At 38.2% G+C, this 17,402-nt stretch overlaps 1 protein-coding gene across 2 annotated transcripts; it reads left to right on the top strand.

Annotated features, from left to right (window-relative positions):
- The first annotated feature begins 10,596 nt into the window (after positions 1 to 10,596).
- On the top strand, positions 10,597 to 17,402 carry LOC139466105 (multimerin-1-like). Of its 2 annotated transcripts, none has more exons than XM_071248122.1 (3): positions 10,597 to 10,674; positions 15,175 to 15,315; positions 17,011 to 17,402. In XM_071248122.1, exons 1-3 carry the CDS (start codon positions 10,599 to 10,601, stop codon positions 17,259 to 17,261), a joined length of 468 nt encoding a protein of 155 aa, XP_071104223.1. In that variant the 5' UTR covers positions 10,597 to 10,598; the 3' UTR covers positions 17,262 to 17,402. The 2 variants fall into 2 exon arrangements, with proteins under 2 accessions (XP_071104223.1, XP_071104224.1); XM_071248123.1 differs by lacking the exon at positions 10,597 to 10,674 and adding an exon at positions 13,691 to 13,998.

Raw genomic sequence — 17,402 nt, 5'->3', positions numbered from 1 at the left:
AATGTATTGTTATGAAGTCATTTTGTATGGTTATATACAAGTTTTAAATCTATATGTGTTATAATGTAGTTTTGTAGCTGTCCTTTGTCAACAGGTTTGATGGTCTAAATGTATGTATTATTCATGTATAACTTGATTTTGTGACGATATGGCTGACAAATTGCCGATGTGACGATAAATCTTAACTCACTCACTCTGATACAACACGCCCCAGGCACAGGTCTTGTGGAAATCTGACTCTGTTTGAAGCTGAACCATAAAGGTTCTTGCAACTATATGTGACTATTGATGAAGCCTAAATGGCTCACAACTCCAAGCCAACAAGATTCCTGAGATGCTGAGGGTGTCATCATGGTGGACTATCCTCCAAAATACTAGACAAAAAACGAGGTATATTAAGCTGGACCTATGAGGCAAACATGGGATTGAAATAAACCACAGCGACGTAGGATGATGGGTAAGAGTGTGCTCTTCAAAAGGGACAATGCTACAATCCAAGAGTGTGGCTTTGTACTCATTCGTCATCAACCATATTCTCCTGTCGGATTACCAGCTGTTTCAGCTCCATCTGGAACCCATTTCAACTAGAACGATGACGTCATAGTAGATGTGGACTGTCCATTAACCAAATATCCATCACAACAACAAATGTCAAGGCAGAAAACAACACTATGAAGGAACATAGACTCGATCTCTTTGGCCTTCGATAACTATGGAGAAAGCCAGACACTGTAACCTGTAAAATAAGATCTGTAACCTCAGAAATACAAGCCAGAAATCCTTTCGATTGTACAATTCCGACTATATCATTAGCATGTGTCTACGAACTGTGAATAGTGCTGATACAAGGTAACCACGAAAAGGTGAGCGTATCCTGCCTCACCATTAAGCATCCGTCAAAAGAAATATTTTAGAATTCATTGTTTTGAATATGTGTGGGCCGAGATTTTTGTTGGGTTGATGTTCGGTTGCTGTGGTGATTGGCGACAAGGGAGAGGTGAGATATAGATGATAAGATTGTTGATGGAAGTCGTCATATAATCATATTTAAGTGAGTAATTAATTATTGAGTTAATGATATTGAATGTATTTTGAAGTCTGAGATGTATGTAAAAAAACATACGTGTAACATGAAGTTAATTCCAGCTTGTATCTAATTGCTCCTTTTGCGTATTTATATTTTCTATTGGGCGATGATGTTTCTGTTTTCTCAATGAAGACCTTTGTTCCCCGTTGCCCAGTGAGGCTCCCAGTGTGACATTCAACACTGTGATGAGCAGGTTACGCTTTTTACCAACAACAGATGTAACTAACATAAATTTAAATTTTAACTTATTACATGAATATAGATTCAATGTGCAGATACAATATTTCATTTTGAAAGGAGAGCATACATGTATACACACCGTCTTGTGCACTGGGTACAGTAATGCACACTCCTATATGATGATGGACACAAGCCAAACCCTGTTGTCTTTGCTGGTGGTATATGTGTGCAACTTTCAGTTTTCATATCTTCGACTACATAAATGCTCGTGGATAATGTGGATAAAGTGTGTTTTTGAATTGTAATGAGTTTTAAAGAGCATGTTGCATGAAAGATGTGTACAAGCTAGAATCATATGAAAATATGTTAATGTTGAGATATGAAGTGTAGAATGTTGAGCAATTCAGAGGATAACTCTTTGAAATATATATACTTCGCCCGAAAACGCCCCTCGCGTTACAGACTCCACATCACTAGTTAATACACAGACAGTGAATGAAATCTAGTAAATCACAAATGTTTGATAAGCAGAATCAATAAGATTGACATGCAAAAATGGCCCACAGAGATAAATCAACTTTCCTTGAAAGTGCAACGAACGGGATCGGGTGGTCAGGCTCGCTGACTTGGTTGATGCATGTCATCGATCCCAATTCCGTGGATCGATGCTCATGATATTAATCACTGGATTGTCTGGTCCAGACTCGATTATTTACAGACCGCCGTCATATAGCTGAAATATTCCTGAGTGCGGCGCTAAACAACAAACCAACCAACCAAAAATCCTTGAAAGTGTCAAAATCAGGAAAAAAACAGGAACTACCGACGCACATGTATGGTGCTATTGCAAACATTAGGATGTGTTTTGTTGTTTTACAGACATAAACGCTCATGCACATGACGTTTGTCGTCAACACGAATTTTTGTTCCAATACTTAGTATTAACATTTATATGCATGTATTTTCATGTATTATTTTAAATCAGGGAGTGATTTCTTAATAACTTTCCTCATATGATAACTGAAAAGATAGGAGAATGAAATTATATAAATGTATCACAGGATGCATCCGAGGTGGGCATCAGCTGGAATTATATCATATTTGTAAAAAGCCTTGTATATTGTCAAATAGAAATAATAAAAACTCGATTCTCTATCAAACATACACATCTATATGCAAGAGAAGTTAAGAACTTGTGTACTATTGAAATTGCCGAGAAGGGTGAACAGCCAAACATGAAACAGCCGCCATATTCATTGTCCTGCCAATAGAGGACACAGGACAGATTTAATCATGTATTCTTTGAATTCATTTGAGTAATTTGTATGCCAGGAGAAATAGCAGATTTTTTACTGAAAATTCAAATTAATATATTCAAGTAAAGCCCCGTCTGTTAGATTCAGGTGACTAAAGTTTACATAAAACGTCCTTTTACCCCACGTTGACATGTATTTTAGTTATGTCCCGGTGTGTCAAGTAGGTGTTCGGACAATGTTTGTAGACGTGTTTGCTACTTACGTGACACCAATAAGTATGGCTATGGTGCTGACAAACCCGTCTGGGAGACTTCCAGTTTCAAGTAGTACGTTATGGGTAAGAATGGCTTCAGAACAATATCTTGTGTTTGTCCATTTCCCTTCAGATTCCTAGTGTACTTCGCAACAAGGCTTGGTCGTAGTACTCGATTTGGTCTTGGTAGCGCTATTGTATTCGATAGAGTGGAGGCAAACAGTGGTAAGGGATATAACCCAACATCCGGGATATTCACCGCTCCAATCTCAGGTAAGATACATGGTCATTTCTGAGGCAGCAGACTGACTATTTGTCCTTACTGTTTTGTTAATGTTTCGTTATTTCCGATGCCTTTGTTTTGCACGTTTTGCAACAGACTAATCTTAATTTATGACCTGATTTGAAGTTCCTGAATAGACTTGCCACAGTTAATTCAAAGCAGTGTGCTAGCCAGTACCACACTTGTCTTTTATATGGCAAGCACTAAAGAGACACGATCGATGGCACACGACATGATCTATGTTTCTAAAAGATCTATATCAGGTCCTTTATATCGTCGATGCGCAATCGCAATTTGACATACAGATTACAGATTTTACGATAACTGTTGGGTATAGGTAAGTGGACTGAATTTATTTCTCAACAACCCGATAAATATCACAAAACTACATGGACTACCGTATTATTGAATTATGATACTGTTTCAGGTTATTACGAGTTTAAATGTCAGCTTCTGGCCTCCAGTCCAGGATACTTTGAATACGCACTAGTGAGCCAGGGATCCTACAAAGCAATGATCCTGTTTCCATCATCTTCCTTAGCCTCTAAAACCATGAGCGCCATCTTCCATGTCACAGCAGGACATCACGTCTGGGTTAAAAGTCACCACAAGCCTGGAACGCTTCGAGGTGTCATATGGTCCCAATTCTCGGGGCGTTTAGTTCGTAAAGATTAATTCCACTTGCAGGATGATGCAAATATGTACGCCGTCATAGCACGTTAATAAAAGCGACAAAATCCTTTCTTTTCCGTTATCATTGCATGATTCCGACTATATCATAAGTTTGTGGCTATGAACCACTGTCAAATAGTCAAGTATTCACATGAACAAACACGGGGAAGATATGGTAAAGTCAAAATAGGGAATTTGATCGGACATCATTTTGGACACTGATGCGTCAAATTTAGGGAATGTCCTCATGTCTACCACAAAACTAATTGAATGCTTTACTGTGGTCTTGGATGCTGTAACCCTGCTTAAATAACTTCTGAGTCGTATGTCGCAGTTCAGTGCACTTCTAGTTCCTGTGATACAGAGGCCGTCGTGATGGCCTTCTATTGCGTCATCACCTTTACTTATGTTAATATAGATGTGTTCAATGTGTATCAACAGAGTTAATGTTCTTAATGAAATATCTCTGAGCATACACATAAAGATGTGTAATTAGTAATATGAAACAAACGCGAGTCCACGTAATCATTATGGTGATATCTATTGCATGTTTGTATACAAATATACCATGTGTAATAGTACAGTAAACTACGTTTATAACAAACACGCTTATAACGAACTATCGGATATGACGAACTTATTTTTTTGTACCACTGCTGTATATATGCTATACATATGCCTATGACGAACTGCACGCCAGAAACCTATGATTGTGGGTTCGAATCCCGGTTCGCCCCAATTATGTTTCTAGGTTTGTCAGCACCATACCCGTGCTCGTGGGTTTCACCGAAGTGGTAAATGTATGAGACCTGCATCACTTCGGGCTTTCCTCCCACATTACGCTGACACGCCGCGATATGACTGGAATAATGTTAAAAGCGGCGTTAAACCCAACTCACCCACTCACTATGACGATCTACGGATATAACCACTTAAATGAGTGGCCCCTTTGAGTTCTTTATAACCGTAGTTTACTGTATAGCGTAAAAGTCTTCTCATAAGAGGCCATTAACGGGATAGGGTGGTCAGTCTCGCTGACTTGGTTGATGCATGTCGTCGTATCCCAATAGCGTGGATTGATGCTCACGATGTCAATTACATAATCGTCTGGTCCAGACTCGATTATTTACTGCCCTCATATAGCTTGAATATTGCTCAGTGCGGCGTTACACAACAAACATACTTTAACATTATACGTGTACACTGTAAGCAATGGGGGTGAAATAAACACTGGAAAAAGTAGCTCTGAAATAAATGTACAACTTTCATAAAATTTAATTCAGATCACGGTGTTTGGACGTGATATCAAAGTTGAATCGAAAATGTTGACTCAGACATCCGTACGTACAGAGATAAATTGTCAAATCAGTAAAAGGCCACACAAGATTAATGACTAATCCATAATTTATGTTGAAGCACCAAGTTTTAGGTTTACAATTAAACAAGGCAATTGAAGGGGTCAAGTAAGTGGCAGTAGCAATAACTAAGAGGCCTTATAAATAATGCAAGCTCTAATTTACTCGCTGCAGTCGACTGCCGTAAAAATCTGGCCACGACTGCACTTGAAATTTTACAAGCACTTCAATATTTTGCTGTCACTGACAACTGCTCTTATTACATTTGTCTACTACAGTCTCCACTGCCACATAACACAGTGCAAGTCAAATGCTCCCAATTTACAATTCTTAGGTTTACAAAATGATGCTAGAAAAAATGGTTATATTGTGATTGGGTGGTTTGAGCACCTATGTAACATTAGACTATAATGCAAAGTACAAGTTAAACGTCTACCTGAATAGAGATAGTAAACCGACTTATGAACTTATACGATGACTTATAGTTATAAAATATAAATATTGGTCGAGGTAATCCTAATCCGACAGCTTGGAGCTTGTGCTCTGACTTAAAACTCACTCCAACTTTCTCTGTAAATACTTGAATACTCTTAAACTTAGAAAAAACGTTTTGATCTTGTTTTGTTGGAAACATGTACAAACGCCAAAAAAACCCCTTTGTTGTGTTTATATATGCTGTGCGTTCTCTGCAGCTATTGCACGTGCAGCAAGCTCCGTCATGAAGTGCTTTTTACAATGCACAGTGCAAGGCTCTTTACAATTTCTAGGGATCCTAAACGGTGTTTCATCAATTGCTAGCACGTTAAATAAGCATACTGATAGTTATTATAGGATTTGTTTGTTGTTTTACGCCGCACTAAGTAATAGTCCAACTATATCACGGCGGTCTGTAAATAATCCAGTGATTGACATCATGAGCTTCGATCTACGCAACTTGGATACGATGACTTGCATCAGCCAAATCAGCGAGCCTGATCACCCGAACCCGTAAGTCGCCTTAGCCGAAAGGCATGGGGTTTTAAGGAAATCTAGAGCCTTTAGCAAGGATATATATATTTCCCATCAAAGGCTTATCTAACTACCAATAACTACAAACTACCAATAACGGTATCCACAATATTTTTATGGATCCTACAAACATTGCAAATATTTCATTGTTATTCCCCATGCCAGTCTGTCATGTGTCCACAAATTATACGATGCGGATTCAAGCGCCGCTGGCGATACGTTTTCCGAAAACATTTAAAATGATTCACTTGAATGGGAAAATAACAAACAGTTAGGTCAAATCCAAGTGTACATGAACTGAAATGTGGATTCAAGATAGAGCAGGCATGAATAAAAGAGAACCAGATATGCTTTAAATGTAGTTTAGCAGTGATGAGTTGAAAAAATGTTTTCATATAATACTAGTAACTTATCAAACTTTCAAGACAAAAACCTATGAAGCCCTCCGTTTGCAATATTCAAACCTTATCCCAAATGAGGACCAGAAATAACGGGCTTAAGGCACTGTACCAATGTCTGGAAACTGTCGGCTTTACCACCAAGTTACATGTAGATTAAATAGATAAACACTTTTTTGTGTGTAAAATTGTCTATTCCTCAAAAGAAGTCATGATGCATCTGTTCCCTTTGTCTATGCATTATCACATACGATTTTAAAAGATAAAACAGTTCACATTTCTGTGACTAACAGAAGGATCCTACATGTGTTTGTCCCAACTATGTTTGACGACAGAGGCAAGGATTGAAAACTTTAAGTGTTAAATCCTTCTGACTCTGAATACATTTATCATAAGTTGAGCTCACGCTTGAAACAGAATACAGCTTTCATCAGCGACATGTGTTATTAGAAAGGGACATTGATATTCATTCATTGATGACGTTAATCTTGAGTGTTGGGCATTCACGACCTGTCCCGCACGAGATAATAACGAGGAACGCTCAAAACAATGAAAAATATGCTGAAACGCAATATTGTAAACTTAAAAAGGTATGCCATTATTAATACTGTAAAACATCGATAACACGATGATATGAGGGCTGGTCAAAAAGTGCTAAGCCTAAAAAACAAAACCAACAATTGTGGAAGTGTGGATTTTTTAATTTTATTTTTCAACATAATCTCGCTGCTTTTCACTACACTTCTCATATCGAGACACTTTTTTCACCGTTGTCGTCATAGCGCTTTCCATGTAGGTGTTCTTTTAGTTTAGGAAACAGGTGGACGTCGGTTGGCGCCAGGTCTGAATCTCGCCAGGAGAGAATCACATTTTACAAATTGACGGTAATATATACACGCTTACAAAGGAAAAGACCTGTGAAAACAACGTCTATCGCGCATTGAAGAATTTCCCAACCAAGACGTAGAAAAACAAGAACGAATCGGTTCAAATGAAGGAAAGCAAAATGCAAATACCATAATTACAACCTACCAAATTTATGTGTATAAATTTTAGGCAGCTTCCTTATTCGAGGAATGTATCCGTGAATATCCACACAAAGGAATAATATCCCACTCGTCTGCAGCTATACAATGAAATTTATTCGATGTCACGTGTCTCTGTAACAGTCAAATATTCTAAAAGATATATATCGTTTCGGGATATTATAACCGGTGTCCGTTGATCACTTGGATTGTTTCAGGTGTTTCACATAGGTGTCAAGTCTCAAGGGTCGGCTGAGAAAGGCCACGTGACAACTATTTTCATAACGTCCACGGTTCCTAAAAAATCCATTGAGTGATAGATACCAATGATCAATCAATCAACGTATTATCAGTTAACCCTTTCAACAAAGTATGTTCTTTTTACATCGGCACTTCACGTATGCCATGATATGAGTGTATTCCCTTTGTTTTAGTAAACTTAGACATGTAAACACTCACTTTTGACATATCCACTGTGCAAGATAACAGTGATTAATCAGTCAACGTATTTTCTGTTAATCCTTTGATGACTAGGAACGATCCGTTGATTTACAAAAAAAAGTAAATCATCTGATCATTCATCTCTTGCTGGGCTGCCTCGTGCATATTACATAACACACATTTCACCTCACTTCAAACCTGGATTTAGATTGAATAAATACCCCAGACACAATAAATGCCAAATGGGAACCTTTGTCAGGTAATCTAAGTGGTGTTACCACTAATTGTACCTGTAATAGATTCATTAACTGAGCATCATGTGAATGATGACAAATACACAAGTGTAGGGTTATACGAGAAAACGTGGATGACAAAAAGGGAGTAGTAATCGTATCATCGATGCAATCCGAAATCCGAAAATGCTTTCACTGCATGGATACTTTTTTTACTATTAAACTATAATCATCAGGGGTATTTCCAAGTGACGACATCCGATGAGCTCCGCCGTTCTTTTTGTCTGTTTGTTTAGGCTGAAGAAATTAATTAACATGCTCCCTTTGTCGAAATCTTTATATATCACAGTAAACCAATCAGTGTTTATGCACAAAATGCGTAAAACAAATATTGCCTCCAGCCTCCAAGTTTATTTAGCTGTCCTTGCAGACGGTAGACCAGTCTCTGGTCACGCTCAGTTTCGTTGCGTATCATCCGGGTACTCACGGGAAAAAAACCAATAACAAAGGCAACAACCAGTCCGGGGAATTGCGTTAGATCAGTGCCCCTTTAAATATTTTACTACATTGACTTGTTCACTTTCTCATGGCCCATAGTTGAATGTTAGTCAGGCTTAGAACTTATGGACCAACCCTCGTACTTTGTGTTGTACAAAAGCGTTTTATACATAATTGTTTAATGTAAGCGTTTGATATTCATATATAAGTAAAATATTTCCAAAACTGGGTTCATCAATTATAGAGTGTTTATCCTTTTTGATTGCCATAGTAATGGGTAAGAACATATTCCGATTACCTAGATTCGTGATCTTTTTTTCAAAGAGATAGACATGTATGCAAATGCCATACGACTTTAACCGATCTTATTATTTTTAGTTAATATTTATTTTGCACTTGTAGACAGCATGTATTTGTTTTTATGTTTATTCAATTTATCATGTGACAACTCTTCTCGGATAATATGGACAAGGATATCGATTAACATTATCCACTGAACTGACTACAATCACAACCTAATGTTTTGTGTGTTTTTTACCCCGGACCGTTTTCTGGTTGGGAGAATATAATTGGACAACGGTGTATGTGACTCCTGTTCAAAATAGAACATGACGGCTGTGGCAGAAAATCATCCATTTAGAATAATCCTGGTCTGACATCTGGTTGTAGCTCTCCTCGCCTGACATATTGATATGGTTAGTACATTGTATTTTTATGAATGTTGCACAGAACCAAAATGGATAAAACTAAGCTTCTGTTTGGCCAAAGGATCTGCCTCAGTAAGTAGCCTCTGCAAGGTGAGCTAAAAAACCAAACCGAGTCTCGTATGACTATACATCTTAACTCACACACTCTGATAAAACACGCCCAAGGCACAGGTCTTGTGAAAATCTGACTCTGTTTGAAGCCACCCATAAAGGTTCTTGCAACTATATGTGACTATTGATGAAACCTAAATGGCTCACAACTTCCAGCCAACAAGATTCCTGAGATGCCGAGGGTTGTCATCATGGTGGACTATCTTCCATAAAGTTAGACAATAAACGGTGCATATTATGCCTGACCTATGAGGCAAATATGGGATTGAATTACACCAAAGAGACGGAAGAAGATGGGTAAGAGTGTGCTCTTCAAAAAGGACAATGCTACAATCCAAGAGTGTGGCTTTGTACTCATTCAGCATCAACCATATTCTCCTGTCGGATTACCAGCTGTTTCCAAACAAAATGAAGGCTCCATCTGGAACCCATTTCAACTAGAACAATGACGTCATAGTATATGTGGACTGTCTATTAAACAAATATCCATCCACAACAAATGTCATTATAGGGAAAGCCAGACACTGTAACCTTTAAAATAAGATCTGTAACCTCAGAAATACAAGCCAGAAATCCTTTCGTTTGTACAATTCCGACTATATCATTAGCAGGTGACTATGAACCACTATTGAATAGTGATGATACAAGGAAATCACGAAAAGGGGAGCGTATCCTGCCCCACTAGTGGCATCCGTCAAAAGAAATATTTTAGAATTCTGTGTTTTGAATATTACAGATAGTTACGAGGGACGTGTGGACCAAGATTTTTGTTGGGTTGATGTTCGGTTGCTGTCGTGATTGGCGACGAATGACGCCTGCTGGTTGCCATCAGGAATACAATTTCACCATAAAATGGTAGGAAAGTTCTAATTATTTCTAATTAATTATAATCAAAATATATACCGTTTACTTAATAGTAAGTATTTTAAATCAACAAAAACAAACATGGATGGCTGTTCTATTTTAGCAAGTAATCAAGTAGCAAGGTGAGCTTCGACAGTATCTGTCATTTCCTAACGAGATGTAGTGTCCATGGAGCTATACAAAGCGGTGATACAATGATTTGATCAGTCTGTTGCCGCACTATAGACATGATGAAGTTCAGTTTCTGCATGTGTCTTTGCATTGTTGTGAGTTCATGGACTCTGTTGCAGGTACAAGGGAGGGGTGAGATATAGATGATAAGATTGTTGATGGAAGTCGTCATATAATCATATTTAAGTGAGTAATTAATTATTGAGTTAATGATATTGAATGTATTTTGAAGATGTATGTAAAAAATTCCAGCTTGTATCTAATTGCTCCTTTTGCGTATTTATATTTTCTATTGGGCGATGATGTTTCTGTTTTCTCAATGAAGAGATTTGTTACCCGTTGCACAGTGAGGCTCCCAATGTGACACTCAACACTGTGATGAGCAGGTTACGCTTTTTACCAACAACAGATGTAACTAACATAAATTTAAATTTTAACTTATTACATGAATATAGATTCAATGTGCAGATACAATATTTCATTTTGAAAGGAGAGCATACATGTATACACACCGTCTTGTGCACTGGGTACAGTAATGCACACTCCTATATGATGATGGACACAAGCCAAACCCTGTTGTCTTTTCTGGTGGTATATGTGTGCAACTTTCAGTTTTCATATCTTCGATGAAGCAAATCAGCACAGTTGGCACCAATAATCGTCTTTTGACTTTCTAAGTAATCAACGAGGATCACACTATTTGCATCCCAGAATACAATGATCATTACTTTCTTCACGTATCTTGAAGACATGAATTTCTTTGGTGCCGGAATACTACCATTCCATGGATTGACTTTTGACTCTGGTCATAGTGGTAGACCCATGTTTCATCACCCGCTACTAATCTCTTCTTGAATTTGACTAGATCCTCTTTAATGTCAGGTTTTTTTAGATCAGAATTTAGAAACTCTTGGGACCCAACTAGCTGATATTTTATTAATCTGTAAATGTTAATGAATAAAAGTTTCATGGCATAGACCTGTGTCTTCCACAAGTTCACAAATGGTGAGACGTCTATCTGACAGTATACGTTTTTCTATCTCCTTGATTGAATCCAGACCTAGGGTCATCATCAAGGCCTGTCTTCCAAACCTTAAACATAACTGCCCAACGTTTAACAGTGGTATAGCTGGGGCTCTTATCCCAAATACACTTGTGACATGCAGTCATGAATTTCTTTGGGAATAGCCTGCAACCTCGGGGTATCGCGGTACTTGTCATGTACACTAAACGGAACAAAATGCACACACTAACCTTTATGATTATTCGTGTTCTCTGTATCAGATATCATTCATTTTATCAAACAATGCATATTTTACTGATAAAAATTAATTATTTACATTATTAGCTCCGAGTAAAAGCCGGGCCTCGCGCTCTGTTTCACAAGGGAGAGAACTCCATCGTATCGCGGTACAGAGAAAAGTTGTGTATGGAGGTTTGAATTGGACAAAAAGAGGACATAATTCTACCAACCACTTGGTATGATCATGCCAGACATAATTGATTTGTCCAGACAAGTGCAAAGACAGCACAAGTAAAATTCTAAATGTGTTATCAGCAATAGGTATTCAATGCATTTTTACCGAAAAGTAAGAGAAAAATATTTTTATAAGTCAACAACAAAATTTCAGAAATGATATTTTAAGATTGTTTAAAAAAAATTGGATGACAATAATTTGTCACAAAATGGAAAAATGTTAAAAGTCAACAATAGATATATAATAAGCACTCCTAGTGTGCCCAAAGTATGTATTTATCTTTTGGTTACTAGTGAAAAACGTATTTCTAAGTTTGGCATTATGGCCCTTATGATCTCCCAATAGATTGTGGGCACCGAGCGGGAAAAAATGTGCGGACTACGTAACTTCCGTTACCTCATTAGTCGCCATGAATATGCAGATGATCTAGTTCAGGTCGATAGAGAAAGTTTACTTGGGGAACTGCGGGTTATATCGTTGGCCACTGATAGATGGGGGTAAGGCAATATTACAACAGATGCCAGAAATATGTATCAACGGATTAATAACTCCTTACTTACAACAGACGGAACATTCCGAGGAAATTGAAATTGTTACGAAGTGAGCACTTCCTGGTTACCGATTTGCATTAATAGACAGCCGCTAAGAGGCGTGTCCCGCGTGAACTATCGGAAATCACAAATGCCGCGATACGATGAATGCCGCGGTACCATGGGGTCCGAATATACGTTGGTGATTGTTGTTTGTACTCGTTCTTTTCCATTTCTGTGTCCATTTGTATCACGGTCAACAGGCTGACCCTAATATACAAACGGCCTCATATGATCAAATACACTTGCAATTAACTACTTAAATAATTTACGACATTGACTTGTTCACTTTCTTATGGCCTATAGTTGAATGTTAGTCAGGCTTAGAACGTATGGACCAACCCTCGTAATTTGTGTTGTACAAAAGCGTTTTATACATTGTTTAATGTAAGCATTTGATATTCATATATAAGTAAAATATTTTCAAAACAGGGTTCATCAATTATAGAGTGTTTATCCTTTTTGATTGCCATAGTAATGGGTAAGAACATATTCCGATTACCTAGATTCGTGATCTTTTTTTTCAAAGAGACAAAAATGTATGCAAATGCCATACGACTTTAATCGATATTATTATTTTTAGTTAAAATTTATTTTGCACTTGTGGACAGCATGTATTTTTTTTTTTATGTTTATTCAATTAATCATGTGACAACTCTTCTCGTATAATCAGGACAAGGATATCGATTAACATTATCCACTGAACTGACTACAATCACAACCTAATGTTTTGTGTGTTTTTATCCCGGGTCGTTTTCTGGTTGGGAGAACATAAAATGGACAACAGTGTGTGTGACTCCTGTTGAAAATAGAACATGGCCCAGCCGGCTGTGGCAGAAAATGATCCATTTAGAATAATCCTGGTCTGGCATCTGGTTGTAGCTCACCTCGCCTGACATATTGATATGGTTAGTACAATTTATTTGTATGAATGTTGCACATAACCAAAATGGATAAACTTATCCTTAAGTTATGCATCTGTTTGGCCCAAGGATCTGCCTCAGTGAATAGCCTATTTATATATTCTATTGCGGAAACAATGATGGAATATCTGTAATATTAGGCCCAGTCTTCTGAAACTAATTCTTTCGGCGTGAAAATATTGTTCCTGATGTGGTACTGACATAACAGGTCATACTATTGGCATGTACTTAAGAGTCAGATGTCAGAAAAAGTAGCTAGGAAAGTGTGGCTGAAGGGCAGCAGTTATATATGACAATCTGCAAGGTGAGCTAAAAAACAAACCGAGTCTCGTAGGAAGCTATACACGACAGTGGAGTAACTATTCGATCAGTCTGTCTGCCGCATCACGGACAAGATGAAGTTCAGTTTCTGCATGTGCCTTTGCATTGTTGTGAGCTTTGCAGGGTTGCAGGTACAGGGAAGAGGTAAGATTTGACTGATACAGATTATTGATTGAAGTTAACGTTTGTCGTGATTATTACATTAGGGAAGGAATATATGTTTATTTGTTGATCTATAAAATGAATGCATACATCATATAGTTAATTTCTGCTGTCTCTAGTCTGCATTTTGTTTGATTTATCTCTTAGAGATTTAACGCGTAGATAATCGATCTGAGTTCATGTTTTGTAATGAGAATGATCTATAAATCACCACCCACCGCGCACAAAAAAAGTTTACATTTGGAATTTCCCTTGAAAAATACTCTATTATATAATATTGATTCATTTATTGGTGTTTGTTGTAAAGGTCTGAAGTCTAACTTTTGGACAGTTACCCAGAGAATTCGATTCTCTAAGAAAATTAGCTTCCACGTATGTCTGTGATGTGTGTAAACATCAATATTAACCTTCTGAAACATTCACCCTGAAGGGGTTTAGTTTGTTTAAGCTTTGACGTGAACCCGAACGATAAAATGAACTTTTTGCCGAATGAATTATCTCTTGAAAATAATGTGAATATCACCTCTTTGACAATATTAGTTTATGTGACATATACAGATTATTTGACCCGTTTAAAGAAGCCAAATAAATACACGTAGCTATAAGATATCACTTTCTGCTCTGAAAATAACAATTTACCACATACGTACACTTTATAGCATGTTATTTGAGGCATAAGATCATCGATATCCCCCTTTGCAAACATAGTCTCAAGTTAGTTAGAACATGCATAGAAAGTAATAAGATTCATCTTGTCAACCCAATGTTTGTTGTGCGAGACGTTTGGAAATTTTATAGTTGTTTTATAGAGAAGCGTTATAGACAAAAAAAAGAAATAATTCTTCGCTCAATTCGATTTAAGTAATATTTTTGATGATAAAGAAAATGTTATTTTATGGTGTACCTAAAAATCAAATAAGAATAAACTGAAATTTGGACTTCTATCAAGGGAATCGTTGAATGATCGACGATTTTATTTACCAATGCCGTTTTACTTCAACGCCATCAAAGACAAGAAACATCTTGGAATTTCATAACAATAACAATACAACTTCATCATGTTAACTGAATCAATCATGTTTATAATAAGGCAACAGATGCATGCCATTTTTACCATTACTTATGTGTTTCTGTGTTTCCGTTTCGATTTGTTTCCAGGTCCATTGGTGTACTTCAGGGCAGAACTGCCAAGTGACAAGACGTACGGACTTCAAAGTACCATCGTATTCAGCAAAGTAGAGGCAAACGTGGGTTCCGGATATAACCCATCATCCGGGGTATTCCATGTTCCAATTGCAGGTGTTGTACCAACTTATGTATCATATTCGCATGTATGTGCTTGCGTGTGTGCGTGCGCGCGTGCCTCCGTGAGAGAGACGATTGTTCATTTGTATAATGTTGCCTACAATTTAGGACGCCCGTTAAAGAACGGTTAAAAAGTGCACCGAAAGACTGACCTCTATCAGAATCCGTAAGCATTTTGTAGACTACCTGCTCATTTATTTGTTCTTTGAACAACTTATTCTGCTATGGTCATTGCCATTTTTGAGTCTTAGTAAAGCTTAGCGTAATGTGAAAGTCGACTGTTGATGTATCAAACCAAATAGAATTAAGACTTCGAAATAGATATCGGCCCGGAGGCCCAAGGCCTGCGGTTTGTTCTGCGAATCTGTCCCGACAGCGTTCCGATTCTCCCGAATGCGATCCGACAGAGTTCAGACAGTGACCGGACAGTGAACCGACAAAGACGGTTCGCATTCGGCAAGATCTGGACGCAATATGGACTCAATTCGACAAGAAACGGCAATGAACAATTCATGCCCGTTCACTACGACAGCGTCCCGATCCACAGGACACCGTCCAGACAACACAGGGCATTGTTACGATTTTGATCCGATGCAGCAGAATCTATCACGACATAGTCACGATTGTAATCCGACTAGACAAAATCGGATGAGTTTTCCGAATGTTACGGGACGCATCATACTGTCGGGAGTGTTTGGCCGACCTCTTTGGACCTCGGTAGGACTCTGTTACGGACGTATACGACTGGGTTCAGACAATGATAGGGTATTCCAGATCATTGAGGATAGTAATATGATTTTTCCACTTTTCGTGTCGTAGCGCTGTCTGATCTCAAACGGCAGCCATAATCGGCACTGTGTGAACCTGGCCTTACGACCTGCAGTTTATTTTAAGATGTAAACATGGTAAAGGAACCATAACACTGAGATTGCTTGGTGAAACAGGGTCCAGCTTCAAAGTACTCCGCTTGTTAACTCTGTACTGTAATAACTGTAAATTCTCTTTAGGCAAATTTGTAGCTAATGTTATAGATGTAATCATTTGGGAGCCAACATGTGTTTAGTTTCATATTCATCAATCTGTTCTGCACTTACAGAGGATTACAGGCTGGGGAGGACATTTGTGAGTGAATGTTTTGTGAATGCCACAGTCAGTGATATTCCAGTGGCCTGGAATGACTCAATGACCAAATGACAGGCAATCAGCCAAGTCCACGAGCCTTGCCACACTATCTGTTTTAGTCGTCACCTACGACAAGCATAGGTTACTGTGGACCATAATTCCAGCCTAGTTCGGCAAGGGTGGAAACTGGACATTTATAGTCAGTTAACTTCCTTGCCTCGGGAAGATATGAGATACCATAAATTGTTTTATAGGTATTTACCATGCCGAAGTTTTACATGAATAGCCTACTAAGACACAGTATACTGACTTCGAGCCGACCAGTCCTTATTTTAGCCCCTTAATGCCGAGCGCAAGGCAGGGTAACAACAAGTGCCATCTTTTAACGTCTTTTGGTATGACGCGGCTTTATGTTCGCGGAATCGAACCCCCGACCTTCCGCTCTCCGGGCAGATGCTCTATCCACTAGACCATGAATGCGGTCCAAAGTTATTAGATAAATGACAACTGTATTTATATTATTGGTGTGAACATACTACATAATATGTATTATGTGTTTTGCTTTAGGTCTTTATCTGATGAAATGCCAACTTGAGACCACGGGCCATGGTTCCTCAGAGTTCTTTCTGGAGAGCCAGGGAGTACGAAAGTCTGTGCTGACCATTGGACACTATTACAGCTCCAAGACCATGAGTGTCATCATCCCTCTCAAAGTGGGAGACCACGTTCTGGTGAGGAAGACGTATGGTATCCCAAACGCCCCACTGCGAGGTGGTGTGTGGTCTCAGTTCTCTGGATATCTGCTGCGGAAAGATTGAATCAACTGTCAATGAATCAAATATGATCAAAGGAACCAAAATAATAATTTCACCGAGAAACTTTTATCACGCCCTCCTGTTTAGAGTAAACGTTAACACTGAAAATAAACTGTATCATTGAGTGATGTTGATGTCTGAAAA

This window comes from Haliotis cracherodii, unplaced genomic scaffold (assembly GCF_022045235.1).
Source record: "Haliotis cracherodii isolate W230 unplaced genomic scaffold, xgHalCrac1.p SCAF_18, whole genome shotgun sequence".
Classification (NCBI taxonomy): Eukaryota; Metazoa; Mollusca; class Gastropoda; order Lepetellida; family Haliotidae; genus Haliotis; species Haliotis cracherodii.
Note: the sequence above shows the minus strand (reverse complement) of the source record. Positions and strands in the feature narration are given on the sequence as shown.